This window comes from Ceratotherium simum, chromosome 4 (genome assembly GCF_057802395.1).
Source record: "Ceratotherium simum simum isolate JZ-2026a chromosome 4, ASM5780239v1, whole genome shotgun sequence".
In the NCBI taxonomy this organism is placed as follows: Eukaryota; Metazoa; Chordata; class Mammalia; order Perissodactyla; family Rhinocerotidae; genus Ceratotherium; species Ceratotherium simum.
The window spans coordinates 72,719,899-72,744,860 of NC_141903.1; the positions used below are offsets into that span (position 1 = coordinate 72,719,899).

The 24,962-nt window shown below is 39.1% G+C and overlaps 1 protein-coding gene across 2 annotated transcripts in view; it reads left to right on the forward strand.

Annotated features, from left to right (window-relative positions):
* PCSK1 (proprotein convertase subtilisin/kexin type 1) overlaps window positions 1-24,962 on the forward strand; it is a 44,463-nt gene that overhangs the window by 14,238 nt on the left and 5,263 nt on the right. For both annotated transcript variants that reach the window (XM_004420353.3, XM_087430015.1), the window contains exons 6-12: window positions 1,772-1,860; window positions 4,641-4,813; window positions 5,808-6,020; window positions 8,519-8,619; window positions 18,783-19,016; window positions 21,455-21,612; window positions 23,059-23,192. In XM_004420353.3, the coding sequence (XP_004420410.2) occupies window positions 1,772-1,860; window positions 4,641-4,813; window positions 5,808-6,020; window positions 8,519-8,619; window positions 18,783-19,016; window positions 21,455-21,612; window positions 23,059-23,192 (1,102 nt within the window). The remainder of the gene's footprint in view (window positions 1-1,771; window positions 1,861-4,640; window positions 4,814-5,807; window positions 6,021-8,518; window positions 8,620-18,782; window positions 19,017-21,454; window positions 21,613-23,058; window positions 23,193-24,962) is intronic.

Sequence of the window (24,962 nt, forward strand, 5' to 3'; positions counted from 1 at the left end):
GGGTTCGGATCCCGGGCACGCCCCAAGGCACCACTTCTCCATCCAACCCAAGGCCGAGTCCCACATACTGCAACTAGAAGGATGTGAACCTATGACATACAACTATCTACTGGGGCTTTGGGGGGAAAAAATGAATAAATAAAATCTTTAAAAAAAAAAAATAAAAAATAAAAAAATAAATAAAAAAGAAAAATCACCTAAGGGATGCTTTAGCTTAAGGCATTGCAAGATCCAGGAACTCAAATAATATGCCATCAGGGCGCCACCATTCTCTCCATCTCCTAATGCTTCTTGCCTCCATTTAGCTTCATTCTCAAGAGAATCTTGCCTGGCAGAAAGATCCACATGGCTCATATGGAACTTAAAGCTCAAGATTTTGGAGAAAGAATGTAATTCTATTCCCCAGAATCTGTATAAATCCTTGAAAGCTGTCTGGGAGGAGGAGCCTCGAGATAGAGAGAATCACAAGGAGTGAGGAAGGGCCACTTCCCAAAAGGGGAAAATGGTAGGAAACAAGAAAGAAGCAGATGTCTGCTGTGTTAGTGAAGACCTTGAATTAAAGAAAATTATATACTCTTCTGATCTAGGATTCCTATCCAGTATTAACAAGAAAAAGAAGAAACATCATTTAGTGGAAGAAAACCAGGAAATCATCTTTGGTACTTTAGGAAAAAAAGATAAGTGAAAAACAGAATTATTTTGAAGGGCCCAGTGAACTTAGGATTTTTATGTTCCATGCTGGGCTAAATTAACAGATGTCTAGTGCGGCAGTGTCTAAAAGTCACTAGCTGACAGAGCTGCTCAGAGCGAACCCTTCCTCTCTTTTCCTCTCTGTCAGCCTGTCTGGCCAATGGCTCCTCCAAGGCACCAACAGCCTTCACACTGCCCCTAGGTGCTTCCACAATGGAATAACGTCGTGAAATAAATTCACATTACAGTTCTCTTGACTTATTGGCCCTCCTGAGTTCAGAGGGGTGGCGGGAAAAGACAATTACTATCCCCAGAATTTCAGAATTCATGCTTTAGTGGTGGACTTTGGTATGTTTTAGGGATGAATTTGTTCTCCTAAATGCTCTGAAATCATAAATTACTCCCTTTGTCTGATTGTAAAACCAGTCTTGTTCAGGCCTCTGGCCCCAGTCAGAGTTGCAGGAGCACCCCGGTTTCCCGATTAGCCTGTAGTGTCTTGTTAAAATCTCAAACTCCTCTTGGTACCAGAAAACCCTCAGATGTTTTAGTTTGGTGTATGGTTAGAAGAGGGGAGGAGGGCTTGAGAGGGGACTCTGTTCTATCATATCCTACCAGGGCTGGCCCAGGATAACCTAATCCAAGGAAGTCACTAGTGGGGGAAGTGGGGAGCTACTTCATCACCAAAAAGTATGATACAGAAGCCATTTCTTTGAAAATGTTGCTGAAAGTGTCAGATTTGCTCATAATAGTATCCATAGCTAACACTTCCTGGGTTCTTACTATGTACCGGCCACTGTTCTAAGTGCTCTACATACAATATCTCATGTGATGCCACAACCCTTTGAGGACAAGTAAGTTCCCCAAGATCACGCCACTAGTTGGTGGCAGAAGCTACAATTTGAACTCACATACTCCGGCTCCAGGACCTACATCTGATACCTGTACTTCATCTAACACGGATGGGAAGAAAGCTACAACAAGGCTGAAAAAAAGTTAATATATTCATGTACCATGGATTCATGTGCAAAACGAATTTTTGTCCTCATTTATATTTTATAATTCCTATTTTTTTAATCCTCAGACATGGGACCAGATGTGCAGGAGAAATTGCCATGCAAGCAAATAATCACAAGTGCGGGGTTGGAGTTGCATACAATTCCAAAGTCGGAGGTAAAGCAGAGGGCTGTTCCTGTAGTTTTTCACCTTGAGTCTTGCATCACCTGGTATAAATGAGGTGGAGAGGGGGACTTACAACAATCAGAGGAAGAAATGAACTCCATGTAAAATTTGCAACAGGACTTGAGTGTGATTTGCAAGCAAATCAATGGATCTGGATTCCTAGAAAATGATAGCTGAACATAGCCTATAAGTCTTGTGGGGGAAAAAAGTGGAAACATTGAACAGTTTTTGAACAAAGTCTAATTTTCTCTGTGTTCTCATTTAGACGGATTTGCTATTGAGTGCTTACTAAGGGAGCAAAAGGAGGAGGTAAATGTAGGCAAAGACCTTCTCTACCTCTCAATTCTGTAGTTCTTCATTTCAGAGCAAAGAATAGTTTTTAAAAATAAAACATGTTTGTTATATTAAGAAGCTAAAGATTGTCTCTGATAGCAAGAATTCAGAATCTCTAGTTCTTTCAGTCAGCGTCTTTATGGGGAAACATATGTAAGTTCCATCAGGGCAATTTAATAATGGAACCCTTTACAAGAGTTAAAGGAAACCAACCAGGGGCTAACTAGTGTAGGCAGATGTTACCACCTTTAGGCCTAAAGGAGCAGGGGGTAGGAGAGGTCAGTAGAAACCAGAGAGAGAAAGCTGTGGCCATTGGAGAGAACCACTGAATAGGAGCCATGGCCTGAGTACCACAACAGAGCTACTTCCAGGCAAGGAGGATCCAGGGGAATGAATACCTCACTTTTCTCTCATCCCCCAACCTGCTGCTGCTGTCTTCAGTTGGCTGAAACCAATGGAAAGGCAAGAGAACCCACTGGCACAGTCCATGTTCCTGTGAGAAGGTGGAGAGCGGATCTGCAGGGATTCACAGACAACATAATAATTGTCTCTCCTCTTTACACTATCCCTACCTCAGGCTTTCACGGTTATGCTATAAACTTAGAGTTTCATTTGTTTTCAAAAACTATAACCACAAGAAAGATCAATTGTAGAACATGTCAATGACAGTAAAACTCCTTTAAACTCTACAGAAGTATACCTTGAGTTTGGTTATGTATTCCTTTTTAGAAATCAAACAAATATACATCCTGGCATAGACAATGTATCTCTTACTAATACAGCTCACTTAGATTTTAAATGTTATTCCTAATTCCTTTGATACTAGCTTCGTCAAAGTGCCATGTTAATTTAAAGAAAATGAAGGCAGAAGCACAAATTATGTAATTACCTAGAAAAGAAATCACTTTTTAAGTCAAGATGAATTGAGTAGCTATAGTTTATGAGAGAATCATCTGATCCCCTCCTTGTCTAGGGGAGGAATCAGAAGCAAGATTGTCAAGGTAACAGTTTGTGGCAAGATAGCACTAAGTCACAAGACTTCTAATTCCAAGTCTACTGATTTTTTTTATTATTCCACCTTTGATGGTCTAGCCCCAAATGCATTTTTTAAATAATACTTTTCATTTATTAGGCACCTACTATATGTCCATCACTTACCCAACAACACATTATAGGCGGTGCATCCTGGAAGTTAACAGGATGGATTTAGGTGTCAGATTTATGGAATTCAAGTCCCGGCTCCCCAATTTCAAGCTGTGTGGCCTTGGGTAAGTCACTGTTCCTCTCTGGCCTCAATCTCTCCACCTGTAAAATGGGAAGAATTACAGCACCCACCTCAAATGGTTATTGTAAGGATAGATGAGTTCATATGTGTAAGGCCTGCAGAATGGTAGCTGCATATAGTATATTCTCAATGCATGTGAGCTGTTATCATCCCCATTTTACAGTTGAAGAAACTGAGGCACAGAGAGGTTAACTGGCTTGCCCAAGATCACAGAGCTAGTCAGTGGAAGAGCTGGGATTTTATTTTCCCAAATGCATTTTGAAACAATTTTTTTTATAAATATGACTTTCACTAATCATGTCAATTACATGTCTTTTACCTATGCTCCATAATAAAAAATGGTGTGAAAATCTCAGGCTGTGCACTCCATTGCATTTTCAGCCTGAAGCTGGGAAAAACCAGGTAGCTGCCTGTATCTGTCTAACTTGCTTTTGCCTTCCTGGCTCTTCAGTACATGAGTCTGATGATGGGTGACAGCCTGTTGGAAAGCACAAAGAGCTACCACATCTGCCTTCTCCAGATGAAAAATGATTCCCCCTCAGGAGTGAAATCCATGGCAATGATTTCATCTTTGAGATTATTTAGAAGAAAAGGAAGCATGTTCCTTGAAAATGTTTCTTAGCAAATACATAATAGAATGGCCTCTGGGTTATTTTTAATCGTGCTTAGAAACAAGAGTTCTTTCCTTATTTTTTAGTTTTCTATTGTGGGTAGATCTTTTCAAGCTGCTTGGTTTCCCGTACAGAGTCCATTGTGTGGCAGAGGCTGGGCCACAGCCGTTCGTGGCATAGTCATGAGCCCAAGTGTCGAGGGACGGCTGTTTGATGCCTCTTTCTGAAAGCTATCTTGTTATTTTCAGGTTATTGGAGTAGTGGAGGGAAGGGAGACATTCTGTAATCGACAGCAACCATGGCCACTGCACGGTGCATATAGTTATCTCTAAAGGGCAGATAAGAAAGCTTATGGAGGCAGTGACTTGTATCTTCCTTCTGTGCTGTTAGCAACTGAGTTACAGGCATTTAGGACATCCAGTGGTTACCCTGTTTTCAACTCTTTTGAGAGTCCTTTAAAAAAATGATTAAAAGCATTGTGCCATTTTACATGTACAGGCTGACATCAACTTATGTATTGGTTCATTTGTTTTGCTGTTCAGGCATAAGAATGTTGGATGGCATTGTGACCGATGCTATTGAAGCCAGTTCAATTGGATTCAATCCCGGACATGTGGATATTTACAGTGCGAGCTGGGGCCCAAATGATGATGGGAAAACTGTGGAGGGGCCTGGCCGACTAGCCCAGAAGGCTTTTGAATATGGTGTCAAACAGGTGAGATGCTTAACATAGACCCACCTACAATGAAACCTGACCATTTGGAAAAGAGGAGAAGGGAATTAATTTATATGAAAAGAAATGGTTGTGGATTTCTTGTCATTGCTTACAATTTGAAACACATTTAGAGAGCCAAATCATTCTTCAGAGGGATGGAAGTTAAGGGTTAAGAGAGTTTTCTCCATTTGGGTCTGACATTCAACAGAGTATTTATTTAAAAAATACTCTGGATATGCCCTTTCTCATATTCCTACTGCTTTTGGATTTTTTCACTAGGTAAATTACTACCCAGACTTCTTTGAAATGCTCTGAAAATGCATCCTTAGATGCATCCTTAAATACAGCAATGTGCTACTTCCCGCTCTGCATGCGCCTAGAGAATTGCGCCTTGGTTGTGTTGCTCTGTCACTTGGGTTTACTGTATTCTTGCCAGGATTCTAAGGCCTTGTTTTGCACAGGATAAAACAAAAGTAGAAACTTCTGAGAGCACAAATTGAAAAACCATAGAAAGAGTAGCCTTGACGAGTTCTATTCACTTGAAGAGTCCCTTTTAATGCAGCTGCAAAGCAGATCTGAATAATGCCTGATTTTGTCATTCTATCAGTCAGCCAGAAGATTCAAGCAGAAAGAAAGAGAGGAAGTTCAAAGATTCAAGAGTAGTGACATAAGCCAAGGGAAGAGTGAAAAAATATAAGTGCTAAAGGCCAGACTATGAATCTGCGTAAAAAAGAAAGAAAAGCACTCGCTCAGCCCCATCCCAGAGCTGGCCCAGATGAGGGAGGATGGCAGAGCCAGAGCCCAGTAGCTTATAATATGCAGTCTCGTGAGATTTCCAACATTGATGCTGGAGAACCTGGAGTTGAAACAGACTCCAAATAACTGTCTCAGAGAACTTCATGCATATATTTGTTGGGGATTTTATTGGGGTGTGACAGTGACCCCCAATAGATGACAATAGATGTGATATATACTATTCTGGCTTGTCCTTTAGGGGAGACAAGGAAAGGGCTCCATCTTCGTCTGGGCTTCTGGGAATGGGGGGCGTCAGGGAGATAACTGCGACTGTGACGGGTACACGGACAGCATCTACACCATCTCCATCAGCAGTGCCTCACAGCAAGGCCTGTCCCCTTGGTACGCCGAGAAGTGCTCCTCCACTCTGGCCACCTCCTATAGCAGCGGCGATTACACCGACCAGCGAATCGTATGTTGCTTTTGTCTAACTCACTTTGCTTAGGTAGGAGAGCACGGCTTGCGTTCAGAAGGATCCTTCGGTCAGTACCCTTGGTAAAATTGATTTGCTTAAGCTTGATGTCTCAGCTAGGGAGACTCACGCTTTCCTCGCTTGAAAGCCTGGCGTATATTGGAAAGTTTTCTCTCTCAGGGATAATGACGCTTCTGCCAAGATGATGTGGCCTCTCTGTCATTTTTAAACTCAGCCCTGAGAAGCCACCAACCTGTCATTCCACACAGCCAAGACTCCAAATGTCTATCCGGCTTGTGTGACACCTTCCTGAAAACAGCCTTAAAGGAGATTTCGGGGTTGTAGAGGCTTTATCACCCCTGTACTTGTTGATCCTTTAATATCAGGGATGTGGTCTGACTTGCCCTTTAGCAGATGATAAAAATACAGAGCATACACCAGCTATGTCTCCTAAGAACGGACGACCTGCAGGAAAATAACGGTCTAAATTTCCCCTGAGGTGAACTTCTCAGCATCCAAATAAGCATCTCAGGAAGGTTATATTCTCAGAGAGCATCTCCAGCCCACGCTTGGCTGTGTCTTGGCTTCCATGAGTCAGACTGCCAAGGGCAATTATTGGATTTCCCTTCAAGGGCACAATGATGACGGCCACCAGGGGCTTTGAGAACAAAGAGAGGTGCTTTTAATTTAAAAATTTAAGGCCCCAAATTTAACTCCTGACACAAAAAGAACCAACTAGCTAAAATATGTAGATCCTAATCTTGATGAAATAACAGGTCATGATCCAATTAGACTGTGGGTGAGCCCCATAATAATTAGACCCTGGAATGTGTGTAAAATTTGTATTAATTGCATCTCAATTAAATTGTCAGAACTACTATCTTCTTCACACAGGATCACTATTCTGGAACTCTGCTTGTTTCTGCAACCTACTCTAGTTTAGACAGTATAAAAGTGTGGTCTCCACTTAAAAGCATCGGCTTACCTCTCATGCCCACATCTTCAATTACTCAAATAATAGACACTGACATTCTACCCAGGGGTCCTTTCTGGCAGGCATGTTTTATAACCTTTGAAAGGGGCATATCAGACATGGGCCCCACTTGTGTTCAGAGCTCCCGGCTGTTGTTGTCCCTGTGGGTGGCCAGAGTTGCTTTTCAGAAAATGGCCTGTTATGCATTTCAGAGTCACCATTTCATAGACTGTCCCTCATCTGAGCTACTCTGTTCTGAAGTAGGAGGAAGAGTTTCCATTTTTGTAAAGATCCCTCCTTAGGTAAATCAGCCATAGGAGAGACAGCTGGTGGATTCTATTTGAGACGGTTGCAATAACATAGCCTTTGTTTTACGCAAACCTCTTCCTCAGCACAGTCATCTCTGGGGGTTTACTTACGTCAACAGGTAAAAAGGGCAACCTTGCTTCCGCAGCCCTCTGAGGAGCGGAGCCATCATAACTTTAGAAATTCAGTGACTCCAAGTGGGAAGCCAAAGGAGGTGATAATAGAACAAATTATTTTTTTACACCTCCCTCCCACACACTGAAGTCTCTAGCTAAAACCCGTAGTGCAGGGCCCTGGGTGGGTGTCTTGTTAGTAATCCTTTGGCCCAACTACTTGTTCAGCCAGCAGCGCTGTGGTCCTTAAAGCGGACGATTGGAAGTCTTTTTGGTTTCTTCCTTTCATCTAGGAAACCTCTTCATTAAGTTAAAATTAGCCTGGGTAATTCCTACATTCAATAATATTGTGCAAAAATGCTTTCACAGACAGGATCTCATTTCAGCCTCAGAATACGGTCAGGAAATGTCAACCTCATTTTACAGATGGAGAATCCAAGTGACTTGCCCCTGGCACAAACCTACTGAGTGGCAGTTTTGGAATTTGAACCCAGATCTAAGTCTAGCACATTTTCCATTTCAAAAACTCACCATTTTCCTCAAAGTGCAAGTGTGGACACTAACTCATAGGCATCAAATTATGTCAACAGTGAGTGTAAACTACATCCTAAACAATTTTGTGCAAGTAGTTCAAGTGGCCAAAATCAGGGTGGCATTACATCCTTGAGCTGAAGAGGCAGTCAAATGTCAATCTGAAGGCAAAAAGGAGTTTTGCATGAGGCAGAATTTCTAAATATGCCAGACCAAACACAATGGACCTGATGATTAATGGGCCAGCATGAGTCACATTGATTTTGAAACAGTCCCCTTTTTACAGACAGCATTTTGTTTGGGAATCTCAGAAGAGAAAATATTCATAGTGGGAGGACTTCATCCCCAGAAAAGGCATCCTGATGCCAGAATTATAAAGTTGCATATAGAGGAGAGTGAACTAAAATATCAGCAGATGGCAAACATCCGCCTGTGGTTTAGAGGAGGAAGCAGGGAATCGAATCAGCTGAGTTTCCTGATCAGAGCAGATGCAGCCCTCAGGCGTTAACCCCTGGGGACAGGATCACACTCCTCACATGTTCTCCCGCATTTCTTTCCTCCCTGATGCCACCCAGACGAGCGCTGACCTGCACAATGACTGTACAGAGACCCACACGGGCACCTCGGCCTCGGCACCCCTGGCTGCTGGCATCTTCGCTCTGGCCCTGGAAACAAAGTAAGGCCCAGAAAGCTTCTAATCACCTTGACTAAGGCTGCTTCTCCTTCTTTTTAACGACATGTATTGTTTTCTGAATACATGGTTACAGTAGAAAACTAAGAAAAGTACAAAAACTAATAAAAATAAGCTCTCTTTCTGTTAAGATCTCAATGGAGATTTAATACACACACATCTTATAAAATTGGGATCTTAATATACACGTTATTTTGTAATTGTTTTAATCCACTCTATAATATTTTAAGAGCACTTTCTCATGTCTAAATCAATCTTCCCTGACCTGTAAAACCTCATGCTCTCCTCCTGATCCTCCTCCCACTCAGCCACAAGGCCTTCTCACTTCTGTTTATTCCCACCAGGAAAGATTTTGTCCAGATAATTTCCTGTGGATAGTGTCAGGAACAGCAAGTTTATAAAACATCCTTTTATTTCAGATTGTATAAGCCTAGTCCTAGAGCTGATATAACACATCAGGGGATGTGAAAATTAAAAACAGGATTTTTGGTTTTTTGTAGTATCTATTATATAAATGCAAATTTTATTAAAATCATCTAATCATGCTTAAACACCCTTGTCCATAAATATTGGTTGTCATTTCTGAGTATTTTCTCAGGATAAACACTCACAATTGGAATTTCTGGGTCAAAGGGCATGCATGTTTTAATGATTTTGATACATATTGACAAGTTACTGTCTAGAGAGACTGTACCATTTTATATTCCCACCAGCAACTTCTGTGTGAACATGCCAGTTTCCTAAACCTGTACTAAAGCTACTTTTATTAGCTTTTAAAATGTTTGCTATTTTGATAGGTGAAAATGGTATCTCATCTTTATATGCTTTTATTTCATTATTAATGAAGCTCAATATTTTATCTTCTTTGACCATTTATCATCTGTGATTGCTTAGTTATGACCTTGATTTTGTTTTATGGGCTTAGTTTAGGAAAGCTATTAATGCTTGGTTTGTTTGACATTTACCTGTTAATTTTATTTGTATATAGTTTTTAATGTTATGAAGGTAATATGTATACAGTTATATTTGTCAGTCTCTTTCTTTAAGGCTTTTTCCTTTGCTTTTAGGCCTAGATAAGTCTTTACAACCCAAAATTAGATAAACATTTGTTTATATGTCTTTTATTATGGTTCCTTTACCATATTTAAGTTCTAAATCTCCCTGGAATTTATTTTAGTGTATGATGTTAAAAGGGGATTTAACAACATTTTTTCCCCTCATAATAGTTACCCAATAGTCTAATACTTAATACAGAGGAAAAAATCTGTCTCACACTCCATATTCACAACTTTTTATTTGTCCTCATTTCTGCTTTCTGATTTTGTGTGGTGAGAAATCATTAAATGTCAAGTCAGGAGCTATGGTTGCATGATAGAGGAAGTGATTAAACTTGTAAGTTACTATTATTTTTCCTAATAAGGAGGTTATCCTAGAAGAACATCCATGTTCTCCAGAGAGACGACAAAGCAGTCCTCTCATGTCATACCGAGTAGACGAGGTTCACACGGCAGAAGAGTAGAACACCTTGGCCTGTGCCACAGCTGCAAAAGCCCTGAAGTTGCTGAGTCTTTGTCCAGGAGAGTCCAGCACAGCTCCAGGAGCCCTGCAACCACCTGTGGAGTTGTGGTTTAGTCCCTGGTATCTCAGCTATGAGATGGCCACAGTGGCTAAGCAAGACAGGCCTAGCAAGGCTCTTACCAAGAGTCTACCTACTTGGAGGGGCTGGGAAGATATCTGACAAGGGAAGAGCTAATCCAAGAGCTCAGTCAGAAACAGGGAAACTTGAAGCGCTTGGGCCCAACAGAAGAGCTGTGTTCAGAATCTGAGTTCACTTGTAACAGGAAGAGGATGGACAGAGGGCAAAGTCTACAGACACAATCTAAGACTGGCATCAGCAAATTCAAACCAAATTTGAGGAATAATATCTAAGCAGTGAAAAGTACAAGGAACACCTGGCTTCAGGCTTGAGGCATAAGTCTAGCTATGTGACCTTAGGCAAGTTAATCCCCAGTTGAGAGCTCAATTTACCATCTATAAAATGAAGGGGTCAGATCAGACCATTTATTTCAAAACTCTTCCCTTTATAAAAGATTCTCCAAGTTATAATGGAAGGTGTCAGCATATATAGATCATCCCACATGAATTGTTGAGGTTGGTGGTGAGAGATCCAGAGTGGAAGAAAATAAGGTCCTATAAAGGCAAGCAGTTGCACACAGGTGGTGAGACAGGCTTATAATATTTATAACTTCAGGATATAAACTGTTAGCTCCACGGAGCTGTTAAAGGAAAACCATCCTTAAAATTTTAAGTCTTCTCTACTCAAAACCTATCAGATGCGTGTAAATGTAATTAGTCAGGCCTAGCCCATCCTTGTCTAGTGACCAGTGTAGTGGAAACACCATCTAGCTCAATAGATGTAATGTTAATTTCACATAAGAACTGAAATTTTAAAATTGTAGTCTCTGATTTTTAAAATTTCAAACATTTTTCTGTACGAGGAGAAAATGATCTAAGAATGATCTAGCCTCATTAATCTCAGTTAATTTCTAATGGACTGTTTATAAAGCGAGGGCTCCATGGATTGCTATGAAATATATGGATGAGTTTCCAGGGGTCCATGATCTTCTTTGAAACTAGATGCAGAATGTTTTGTGAGTGTGTGTATGGCATTTTCCTGAGGAGTGGTTTGTAGGTTCCATCAGATTCTCACACTGTTTGTGATTTAAGAGCTATTAAGAGTCTATGATCTCCCTGGTGCATATAATAAGAATTTCATTGCTTTTGTTTCGATTCAATCATCAGTAAGATGAACACACTCTATCTTAACCTTCATATACTTCCTGCCATAGTACACAGAGATTATCGAGATGTCTGTTTTCATGTGGACAGTTTTCTGAACTCTATTCAATTGTCTATACCAAGGCGATTATTTCAGAAAATCTGAATGCCAGAACTCCCAGAAGTGTCCCTAGATAGTCAAGATTAGAAGAACCATTTAACCATGTGCCACTCCTCAAGGAACAACTATGGAGACTGAAGAACTCTAGGCTCAATTTATCAAGAATAATAACATTCAGTATTTATCAGGTTCTTCCTATGGGCCAGACACTGTGCTAACCTCTTTATAAACAATAACAACATCCTTGTGACATAGAAATTATTAGTTGCATTTTATAAATGAAGAAACTGAGATTGAAGAGGTTAAGAAATGTAACCAAGATCCCACAAAGAGATTCAAAATCATGTCTATCTGACCCCAAAACCTGTGCTGTCAGTAACAACACTGTACTCCCTCCCATAGCCCCGTAAGGTAGAGGAAATGTTGAGTGCCAGCCTATCATCCCCTCAAAGAAAGGGGGGTTAAGAAGATGGAGGCTCATAAAGGAACATCATAACTCTCATGTGTTTATGAGTTCCTCATCAAAGGCTCCTGTCACAAGCAGACTACTTACTATGCTGTGTTAAATATGACATGGCTGGAACACTGGGGAATGGGAAGAGGACAGAGAAGGAGAAACAAGGGTTTCTGGCTCAAATATGTATGGAGGAATACTTTCCTTCCCTAGAATAGTGTTTCTCGAACACCAGCACACATAATAATCACCTTATTCTGTATAAACCTTGGGAGTTTGTTTAGTATGCAGATTCCCAGGTCCTATTGCCAGCAACTCAGATCCAGAAGTTTCTGGTATTTGGCCTAGTAATCCCCATTTTTAACAAGTATCCCAGGCAGTTTTAATGCTGGTAGTTACCTTAACCAAATTTTGAGAAACAGTTGCTATAAAGAGTTACTTTACAACTGTGTTTTCCCACAACCTCATCTGGCTGTGATTGGGAAAATGCCCATTAGGGTACTTAGTAAGCATATCCTGGAGAGGGAGAAAAAGAGATATACACACTAAGAGAGACAGGAATTCCTTAGATAAATGCCTGTGGCACCATTATTATTATGTAGTGAATATACCTAAGAAAGCTGGCAGACAATAACCTGTCTTTTGAAGAGAGAGCAAAGGAATCAGAATAATTTTTAATAAAGAACAAAAATTCTGAAGTGAAACATTGAATCCCTTCACACCTTTGGAGGCATTAAACAAACATGAACCAATCTTCTGTTTTCATTAAAGACGGGAGAAAGGGAAATGGACTTTCAATGCTGCATGAAACCTTTGGATAAATCCCATCAAAGAAACCCACTTGACTCAGTGGGTTGTGAAATGTTGGAAAGTCTCCAGGTTAGAAAATCTTCAACGTCTAGGCTTATGGTAGCCTCTAAGATGTTTTCACTTTAGAATTTTGTCTTCAGACTTCAGATTACTTTACCTACACTCTTCTAATTAGAAGCAATGCTTCATTTCAATGTTTAATTCCATAACCCTTATTTTCTGTAAACATATCCTTGATTAGCAACCCAATGCAGTTTTAAAAAATTTAATTATTGTGGATGCTGTTGAGCACTAATTAACAAAGGAAGGCTGTCAGGAATGAGATGCACTATTGTTAGAAACTCCTTTTCATTTATGAAATGCAATCACACAAATGAAGAATAACTTTGTTAGGAAAATTGGCTTAATTTTTCTAATTGCACGACAATGAAGCCTCCTTAAATATTTTGCAAAGAATAAGTAAAAGAAAATAAAAAGCAATAAAACTTGCAACTACATATAAAATGCTCTACTACAGAAATGTAGATAGTCTATGCTTTGTGTTTGATTATCATGATTATCATTATCAAGACTCTGCCTTATGCCTCCTTGGTACACTTCTTCATCCCAACCTCCACCCACATACCTGCTCACACTGATGGTCCAAATGGGAAGTTGGTATGTTGCCTATTGGCCACCTTGATAAGAGGCTTTTACCTAAAACTCCCTTTAAAAGATTGGAAGGAAGCAAGAATTTCAATAAAATGCTTTATAGGACAGAATTGGTTTCTACATTGAGAAAATAACCATTTCTGCTCAGCTAGTTAATTATTCCTGAATGAGGGAGGGCCAACATGGAAACAAGATCTACAATGAGGTATTTATGTCATTGGGCAGATAGGAGGTCTGAATAGTAAGGAATTCTGGAGATTGTCATACTCAGCCCTCTCATCTTATAGATGAGTCGGCTCAGGCCCAGGGAGAGGAATTGACTTGCTTTAAGGTCACCCAGGTCCGTGGTAGTAGAAGACAGTTTAATGTGCCTTCTATTGCTCCTATTCTGACCCCAGGATTTGAAATGACTTCTAATTGTCTTAGTTATACGTTTGCATTCTCTCTTCCAACTCCTATTATTTTAGCTATAACATAGAACTGGCTAGACAGTTTTCTCAAATATAAATACAAAATCACGTCCTACTCTCAGTGTTTCGGTTCAGCGGGTAGGGTGGGACTCAGGAATTTTCATTATTTACAAGGCTACCAGGTAATTATGATGCAAGCGGTCAGGAACCCATGAGAATCACAGAACTGGAGTCTTTCTAAGGCCTCCATCAGTCACTCTCCAGGGTTAAGTGGTGTTTGTCAGGAGTTCAGCTGAGCTGAGGGAGAGTGTACTGAGCTGCCAGTGTCAGAGTAGGCAATTAAAGCAACAAGCGAAAAATGAAAGAGTTAATCCTTTAAGGGCTTCCTGTGGTGGTATAAGCCAGAGTCTAAAACCAGAGAAAACGCCGACTCCCCCTGTTCCATTTTCCCCCGTGGAAAGGTGCACCAGTGGAGGGCCAGGTGGAGCAGCACAGACATGAGAGTCATCTCACTGTTGAGGGAGCCCCAACAAAAGGCTCTCTTAGGTTTATGGACTCTGGGGATGGCATGGGGTGAGGTGGAAGGCTAGGAGTGGAGAAGTACTGGGTACTGAGTCAGAGTGGGGTAAAGTGTCTTCAAGTTTCCCCCGCCTCCCCCCATAAGGAGGCCTTGGCAGAGGCGCCTAAAGAAGACTTCTGCCCAAGACCTCAGATAAGGAGACCTAGGAATGAAGGCACAGAGGCTAGGAATGTAAATATGGAAAGAACTTGACCAAGGAGGGGGTCCTGAGTCCTTGACTGCAAATTCCTTCAGAGACCTCGAGGCATGGGCTGTGCACACAGGCTGGTGTGGGGAGGGCAGCTTCCCTGTGAGGCCCGCCAGGTAGAGCCTTTGTAATGCCTGTGAGGATGAGGATGGGGTGTTTAACCAGGAGCCGGACTCCTCAATGTTTAGGAATGTACGTTGCTTCTTTCTTGTCACCAGGGGATTGTTTAACCAGGACATTAAGGGCTCTGGGGAGAAAATAGCAAATTGAGCCAGATTCCCCTGATGGTTATTTCACAACCTAGTGACAAGATAGAAACCTTGAGGACTAGACATTTAGGCATTTATTTATTAAATAATGCTTGATTGGCTTGATAGAAACATTGCAGGTCTCAAAGCCAAGGAAAAACTTGAGATCTTGAAAGAATCTAATGACAAATAGCAATGTTTTAAAATTATATTTGGGGCTATTTAACACTTAGGCACATTCAATCATCCAACCAGCCAATATTTACTCTGTGTATATATATACCCTGTGCCTGGCATTCTTCTGAGAGCTTGGTACACATCAGAGAAGAAGATAGAAAAGATCTCAGCCTTTCTCATGGCTAATTCTAGCAGAAGAGACAGATAATAATACACAAAACAAATGAATTGCCCAGTGTGTTAGAAGGTGATAAGTACTATAAAAGAAAAGAAGTATAGTGGGATAAGAGAACTTAGTAGCATATGGGGAGAACTGAAATTTTGAATAGGGTGATCAGAGAAGGCGTCATCTTCTTTTTAATAGACCCAACAATCCCATGCATCTCTGATTTATCTTTATATTGCTGCTAAATTAATTTTACTAAGACTTCTGATTATACCACTTTCTTGCTCAAAAATCCTTGATGATTCCCCGTTGCTCAAAGGATAGAGTATAAGTTCCTATTCCTGGCATTCAAGATCCTCACCGTCTGGCTCAGTTCTCCCCATGGCCTCTTCCCTGCTCCAGCAGACCAGACTATTCACTGTACTCTGGCCACATCCTGTACTTTCCTCCCTCAGAGGGTGTGTTCCATTGCCTCATCCCCTTTGCTCTCTCTCCATTTCATTATTTTGTTGTTGTTAATTTTCTTTTTTTTAAATTTATTTTATTGAGGTCACATTGGTTTATATTATATAAATTTCAGGTGTACATCATTATATTTCAACTTCTGTATAGACTGTATCGTGTTCACCACCAAATGTCTAGTTTCTACTTGTCACCATTATATGTGGCCCTTTACCTCTTTAACCACTCCCCCCACCCCTTTCCCCTCGGTAATCACCAATCTGTTCTCCTTATCTATGTGTTTGTTTGTTTGTTTATCTTCCACATATGAGTGAAGTCATACAGTAATTGTCTTTCTCCCTCTGACTTATTTTGCTTAGCATAATAGCCTCGAGGGCTAGCCACGTTGTTGCAAATGGCACGATTTTGTCATTTTTTATGGCTGAGTAGTATTCCATTGTATATATATACTACATCTTCGTTATCCATTCACTTAAGTTACTTCTAAGACTTGGCTACTGTGAATAATGCTGCAACGAACATAGGGGTGCATATATCTTTTAGAATTAGTGTTTTCATGTTCTATTGGCTAAATATCCAGAAGTAGAATAACTGGATTATATGGTATTTCTATTTTTAATCTTTTAAGAAATTTCCATACTGTTTCTCATAGTGGCTGCACCAATGTACATTCCCACCAGTAGTGTATGAGAGTTCCCTTTTCTCCACATCCTCTCCAACACTTGTTATTTCTTGTCTTTTTAATAATAGCCATTCTGATGGGTATGAGATGATATCTCATTGTAGTTTTGATTTGCATTTCCCTAATAATTAGTGATGTTGAACATCTTTTCATGTGCCTGTTGGCCATCTGGATATCTTCTTTAGAAAAATGTCTGTTCATATCCCCTGCCTATTTTTTGATCAGGTTGTTTATTTTTTGTTGAGCTGTATGAGTTCTTTATATATTTTGGAGATTAACCCCTTAACAGATATACGATTTGCAAATATTTTCTCCCAGTTGGTGGGTTGTCTTTTCATTTTGTTGATGGTTTTCTTTGTCTTGTAGAAGCTTTTTAGTCTGATGTAGTCCCATTTGTTGATTTTTTCTTTTGTTTCCCGTGCCTGAGTAGTTATGGTATTCAAAAAGATGCTGCTAAGACCGATGCCAAAGAGCATACTGCCTATGTTTTCTTCTAGGAGTTTTAGGGTTTCAGGTCTCACATTGAAGTCTTTAATCCTTTAATCTTGAGTTAATTTTTGTGTTTGGTGTGAGATAATGATCTACTTTCATTCTTTTGCATGTGGCTGTCCAGTTTTCCCAATACCATTTATTGAAGAGACTTTCCTTTCTCCACTATGTTCTTGGCTCCTTTGTCAAAGATTAGCTGTCCATAGATGTGTGGGTTTATTTCTGGGCTCTCAATTCTGTTCCATTGATCCATGTGTCTGTTTTTCTGCCAGTACCATGCTGTTTTGATTAGTATAGCTTTATAGTATTTTTTGAAACCAGGGAGTGTGATACCTCCAGCTTTGTTGTTTTTTCTCAAGATTGCTTTGGCTGTTTGGGGTCTTTGTTTTTCCATATAAATTTTAGGATTCTGTGTTCTATTTCTGTGAAGAATGTCATTGGGATTCTGACTGGGATTGCATTGAATCTGTAGATTGCTTTAGGTAAAATGGGCATTTTAACTATGTTTATTCTTCCAATCAATGAGCACGGAATATCTTTCCATTTCTTTACGTCGTCTTTGATTTCTTTCAATAATGTCTTATAGTTTTCAGTGTATAAGTCTTTCACCTCCTTAGTTAAATTTATTCCTAGGAATTTTATTCTTTTTGTTGCCATTATAAATGGAATTGTATTCTTGATTTCTCTTTCTGCCAGTTCATTGTTAGTGTATAGAAATGCAACTGACTTTTTTATGTTGATTTTATACCCTGAAACCTTACTGTATTTGTTAATTATTTGTAATAGTTTTTTGGTGGATTGTTTAGGGTTTTCTATATATAGAATCATGTCATCTGCAAATAGTGTTGGTTTTACTTCTTCCTTTCCAGTTTGGATCCCTTTTATTTCTTTTTCTTGCCTAATTGCTCTGGCTAGGACTTCCAATACTATGTGGAATAAGAGTGGTGAGAGTGGGCATCCTTCTCTTGTTCCTAATCTTAGAGGAATAGCTTTCAGTTTTTCACCACTGAGTATGATGTTGGCTGTAGGTTTGTCATATATGGCCTTCATTATGTTGAGGTACTTTCCTTCTATACTCATTTTATTGAAAGTTTTTATCATAAATGGATGTTGAATCTTGTCAAACGCTTTCTCTGTATCTACTGTCTCTCCACTTATTGACATTCTATGCACCCTCTGAAGTTCAGCTCAAATATTTCCTCCCAGCAAAGCCTTCCTAGATCTTTCCATCCTGAAAAAATTCTTTCTATTCTAGACTTCCACAATACATTATGCCATGAATAGAGCACTCAACAGATATATTATAGTTATAAAAACACTTAGGTCTTTTACTAGATTGTAAGCTTCTTAAAGACAAGAACCACCTCCTTGAATATCCCCACAGTATTCAGTATAGTGCCTTGCAAGAATGATCTCAAGTAGCTAAGAGTTTCTTGTCACTTTTGCTATATAAAGACAAGAGGCAAAAAATATTTAAGAGTAGGTAGCCAGCCTGTGTCTTTAAAATCTGAGTCTTCCTAAGACGGAAGTCAAGACCTCATCTGTGGGTTCATAATGCTGCAAGTGCTAAAGCTGTTACTGGACAGTAGAAGACTAGAAAACACAAAGGAAGTGTTGTCATTTTTAATTTTTGCTCTAGTTAAATTTAAGTAATTAGAAATCAGGGAACAAGTCCTACATTTCTACAATGCTAAAGACCAAATTTTACTCATAGTAAGAGCTTAACTTATATGATATAAGGAGAAGTTTTCAGTACTCTATTTTGAATTCTGAACGAAAAGACATACAATAGTTATACACACCAGAATTACATGTGTACAGTTGCAAAAGGCACTTCATAATCTCTGAATGGAGATACTTGTTTTTAGCATTTGCATTTGCAAGGAAACTTCATTTTGTCCCTGAAAGATACTTTGGGTCACTTCCCCTCCAGTCCAAATCTCACCTGGCGAGATATGCAGCATTTGGTTGTCTGGACCTCTGAGTATGACCCACTGGCCAATAACCCTGGATGGAAAAAGAATGGAGCAGGCTTGATGGTGAATAGTCGATTTGGATTTGGGTTGCTAAATGCCAAAGCTCTGGTGGATTTAGCTGATCCCAGGACCTGGAGCAGTGTGCCTGAGAAGAAAGAATGTGTTGTGAAGGACAATGACTTTGAGCCCAGGTAAGTGTCTCTAAGAATTTTAAACAAATGTGTGTCCATGGCACTATTTAATTATGATGTTTGTCACTCTGCCTAATTCTTTTCTCACCTACCCTTATAAAGTAGATGGAGATGGCATTTGCCAGTGTTCCCTGTGGGTCCCTGGGGAACCACTGAGAAATCAAAGATCTGCAAATCATGTTAGCATATTTGCATTTTCCTCTCATAGCCTACCCACTATATAGCATAATTCTAAGGTACACCATTGTTTTACATACCACTAAGAAAAATCACTGCCAATTAAACTATTATGAACCATCAGTTTTAAGAGTCATCCCAAATTCAAAGACATTAAAATGTTTTTAAAAAATGCAGCTTAGAATTGATGAAATGCAGTACTTGGCAACCAGTGTTATCCAAAACCTTCCCAAAGAACCTCACTTTGTGCCACAGTGCTATGTGATTCATAACTTTTCTTCCATGAAAGATCCTTTATCATACTGCTTTTACATAGACCACATCTGGCCCACCACATCTGGCTACAGAAGCATAATCTGGTGTGACTATTTTGTTGACTCTACCAAGGCAACTATGATTATACTGAAGACTCACACAAAATACCCAAGGGTGGGAGGCTTACGGAGCATGCATTAGGTAGATAAAATCATTTCTTAAGAGGGTCTGTTGCAGTAATGGACCGCTTTTTGAAGGATATAAAGCAAATCTGCCTAAATTCGATTCCACAGCAAATAGCATTGTATTCAAGTATCTGGATTCCTTATCACTTTCTTTTCTTTTCTTTTTATTGTGGTAAGAAACTTAACATGAAATCTACCCTCCTAACAAATTTTTAAGTGTACAGTACATTATTGTTGACTATAGGTACAACGTTGTACAGCTGTTCTCTAGAACTTATCTTGCTTAACTGAAACTTTATGCCCATTGATTAGTAACTTTCCATTTCCTGCCCTCCCCCAGCCCCAGACAACCACCATTCCACTCTTTGATTTTCTGAATTTGACTTTTAGATACCTCATATAAGTGGAATCATGAGTATTTATCTTCCTGTGACTGGCTTATTTTACTTAGCATAATGTCCTCAAGTTTCATCTGTATTGTCACATAGTGCAGAATTTCCTTTCTTTTTTTAAAGCTGACTAATATTCCATTGCAAGTATACACCAAATTTTCTTTATCCATTCATCTGTCGATGGACATTTAGCTTATTTCCACATCTTGACTATTGTAAATAGTGTTGCAATGAACATAGGAGTGCTAATATCTCTTTGAGATTCTGATTTCAATTCTTTGGGATAAATATCCAGAAGTGGGATTGGTCGATCATATGGTAGTTCTAGTCCTAATTTTTTGAGGGAAAAAAATACTATTTCCCATAGTGGCTGCACCATTTTGGATTCCCACCAATTGTGCAAGGGTTCCAGTTTCTCCATATTCTCATCAACACTTGTTGTCTTTTGTTTTTTTGATAACAGCCATCCTGACAGGTGTTTTAATTTGTAGTTTTGATTTGTATTTCCCTGATGATTAATGACGGTGAGCATTTTTTCATATGTTAGTCAATAGAAATGTCTATTCAGGTCCTTAGTTCATTTGTGAATTGGGTTATTAGTTTTTTTGCTATTGAGTTGTAGGAGTTCGTATATATTTTGGAGATTAACCCCTTATCAGATATTGTGTCCCACTCTGTAGGTTGCCTTTGCTCTGCGGAAGCTTTTTAGTTTGATGTAGTCCCATTTATTTATTTTCATTTTTGCTGCCTATGCTTTTGGTGTCATATCTATGAAATCACTGCCGAGACCAATGTCATAACATTTTTTCTCTATGTTTTCTTCTAGGAGTTTACAGTTTCAGGGCTAATGTTTAAGTCTTTAGCCTATTTTGAGTCAATTTTTGCATATGGTGTTAGATAAGGGTCCAATTTCATTCTTTTGCATGTGGATATCCAGTTTCCCAACACCATTTGTTGAAGAGACTTACCCTTTCCCATTATTTGCCCATTCTTGACACCTTTGTAGAAGGTCAGCTGACCTCACATGCATGGATTTATTTCTGGGCTCTCTATTCTGTTCCTTTGGTCTATACATCTGTCTTTATGCCAGTTTCATACTATTTTGATTACTATAGCTTTGTAATATATTTTGAAATCGGGAAATATGATGCCTCCAGATTTGTTCTTCTTGCTGGGATTGATTTGTCTATTTGTGGTCTTTTGTGGCTCCATATAAATTGTAGAGTTGTTTTTTTAATTTTGGTGAAAACCTTACCCATTGCCTTATGCATTAAAATTCATTTATACCTAATCCTGAATTGGGTTCTGCTCATAACAGGGAGAGAAAACAAGCCTAGCTGAGTAGTTAAGAGTGATGCATACACAGCTGCATAAAATGCAAGGGAGAAGAGATACATTATACTCAGTGATGATTCTTTAATGTATTTAGAGCCCTGAAAGCTAATGGAGAAGTTATCATTGAAATTCCAACAAGAGCTTGCGAAGGACAAGAAAATGCTATCAAGTCCCTGGAACATGTGCAATTTGAAGCAACAATTGAATATTCCCGCAGAGGAGACCTTCATGTCACACTCACTTCTGCTGCTGGTGAATTAAAAAACAAAAACTTCAAGAATTTCTTCTAAACTATTTGTTTAAATTTTTAAGTGTAAATTGAATGACTTCAAATCAATGACTGTTTTTGTTAATTTATAGGACTAAGTCTTCCAATAGATATTTTCAAGTCTTAAAAAATATGCTAATTTTTAATTCATTTTTCTTGGCATCAGAACTCTGCCCCACTCATTCCCACTGGTCCTTAGATAAGCAGAGAATGAAGCCTATTCAAATAACACCAATCAATAAACTTTCCTGGAGTCACATATTGTCAAACTGTGTTCAGTTTCCCAGATCACTAATCTATCATTCATTTCTCTCAGCTAACACGTTAGTGAAAGTTACTCTGACAATTAATTAATAAAGCTGACAAATACATCAGACACATCCATGAAATCAATTGAAAAACTGAGAATTCATATCCATGAACGAGGGTTGAGAAGACTAACAAATTTTTCATAATGATATGATTAAGGCCATATGATATGATATATGCACATTTCCCATTCCTGAGAGGGTACTAATCCAGAACAGATCCTGGATGGGAAAGAGTTTGTGAACCATAAACAACAATCCAACCAGGAGAAGCTGTCCCAATACTCTCTCATGTTTCAGTAGGATTCAACTGACTAAATTCAATTTCTATAGGTGATATATGAGGAGGGATGAACTATCATCTCTATAATCTCCTTCCAGGATATGAACTTCCTAGAGGATTGGAGTAGGCTCCGTTAATTTTGGAGTTATGCTTTCTAGATGTCTTAGAATTGACCTGGAGTATTGGTGGAGTGCTTTTTCGCTGATGGCCCTATAGTTATTGGACTCTTTCACTTAGAAAGAAATATTATTTATTGATCTATAGAGAGCTTAAATTTGAAAATTTAGAGTTACTCCTACTTCTAGTTTTTATATGACTATATATAGTCATATATATATATAGTCATATATATAGTCACATAGTTATATATATATAAAACTATATATAGTTTTATATTAAATTAATATAGCTTTTTTTTTTATGTCTACATTAGATTATAGATTCAGGTACCCATTAAATTTTCAAGATTTCCTCTTAAATTTCAAAATGATAGTTCTACAAAAATATATTTCAGATCTTTAACTCTCTTCTTTAATGTAACATATAAATGTAGTTTTCTCTGAGCTCTCCTTATTCAAATAAACCTTAATCAATATATTCGTCATTACTATTTTTCTATAATAATTATTGAGAACTTATAATGCCAGGCAATATGCTAAGTACAGTGGATAAAAACTTTTTTTTCTTGTGAATGTCTCTATTCTAGTCTTATACTAAAAGGGAAAATTAGGAGGGCTAATCTCTCCAAGTTTTCATTTTCAGTTATTAGATGCTAGAGTGTATCCTACTGTCAGAGCTGTTAGGACATGCATTAACCTGTGTTTGTTGCATGAAAATAGGAACCAGCACTGTACTGTTGGCTGAAAGAGAGCGGGATACATCTCCTAATGGCTTTAAGAATTGGGACTTCATGTCTGTTCACACATGGGGAGAGAATCCCATAGGTACCTGGACTTTGCGAATTACAGACATGGTAAGTATGAAGGAAAGGATATAGAAACACAAGCTCACTTTTAAACAGTCTGAAGCACTTTTAAGATTGGTATCATCATTAATCAAAGCCCTAAGGAATTTTAATCATCCTTAGGAAAAGTAAGGAAAAGATATAGTATTTCAAGTCCTGCCCACTTGGCTATATAGATTAGAAACAAAAAGATTAAGCACCGACCATACTATAAGAAAGAAAAAAGATAGGAGCCGGCCCGGTGGCACAAGCAGTTAAGTGCAAGCGCTCCACTTTGGCGGACCGGGGTTTGGAGGTTCGGATCCCAGGTGTGCACCAACGCATCGCTTGTCAAGCCATGCTGTGGCAGTGTCCCATATAAAGTAGAGGAAGATGGGCAAGGATGTTAGCTCAGGGCCAATCTTCCTCAGCAAAAAAAGAGGAGGATTGGCATCAGATGTTAGCTCAGGGCTGATCGTCCTCACAAAAAAAAAAAAAAAAAGGATATACTGATACACAATGTAACAGACTATGGGACAAATGCAAGTGTTCCCCTGTCAGACAGCAGCCAGCCACATGACCTCCTCAGCCACTAGAATCACCTGTATTCACAAAGATAGTTAGATCCTAGACCGGCTTTGCTATGACACTCTGCTGGGGTCACATGAAGGCACTCTGACAAATATTTACTGCAGTGGCTATTTAGAAGTAGCTTACTTGCTAGACAAGATATCTTATTTAGCATGGCTTGTTTTGTTTCAGTTATGAAACAAACTGAAAAGCATTTCTCATTTCTCTTTCACTCTGTTTACAAACACTCTTTGATATCTTTCTAAAATTGTGACATATAATCACAAAAATAAAGCAAGGAGTGTCTAAGCAAAAAGCCAAATACAGCTGAATTATTTATTTTTGTACCATTTTGCCATCATTTTCTTGTTTTTTTTTTGTTGTTTTTTTTTTGTGAGGAAGATCAGCCCCAAACTAACATCCATGCTAATCCTCCTCTTTTTGCTGAGGAAGAGCAGCTCTGAGCTAACATCTTTGCCAATCCTCCTCCTTTTTTTTCCCCCCAAAGCCCCAGTAGATAGTTGTATGTCATAGCTGCACATCCTTCTAGTTGCTGTGGGGTGCGGCCTCAGCATGGCCGGAGAAGCGGTGCCTCGGTGTGCGCCTGGGATCCGAACCCGGGCCACCAGTAGCGGAGCTCACGCACTTAACCGCTAAGCCACGGGGCCGGCCCTCGCCAGCATTTTCTTATAGGTCAGCATATAAACAAATAGAATTTCGGGTCGGAGTTCTCCCGAGATAGAAGTGTCATAAGTGCCAGCAGCACCAGATTTCAATGTTTAGATAACTTAAAAAAAAAAAAAATTATTTTAAATTCCTGAAAGTGTCAATTACGTTAATACAAATCCTATAATCATTGTTACTTTTTTCCTCCAAGAATAGCTTTCTCCTAAAGACTGCTAAAATTGTGATTTAGAATTGGAAGTTGTAAAAATTCCTGCTCTCATAGGGAGAACGAGAAAATGTTCTTAGTAAGTGGTCCCATTCTTGAACTTGGCTTCCATTCTTTAACTCAATTTCACCTTCAGGAAACTAAGAAAATCTATTTACTAAAATGGGACTATTTTATATCAAGTCTGCAAAATCTGACTCTACACTTTTAGATGTTTTAGATTTCAGCACATTATTTTTAACATAATTGTTAAGCCTCTGGAAATTTACTCTTCCCATAAATATATAGTTTTTAAGGACTGAGTAATGCTGAAGGCTATTTATGATACTTCATAAAGG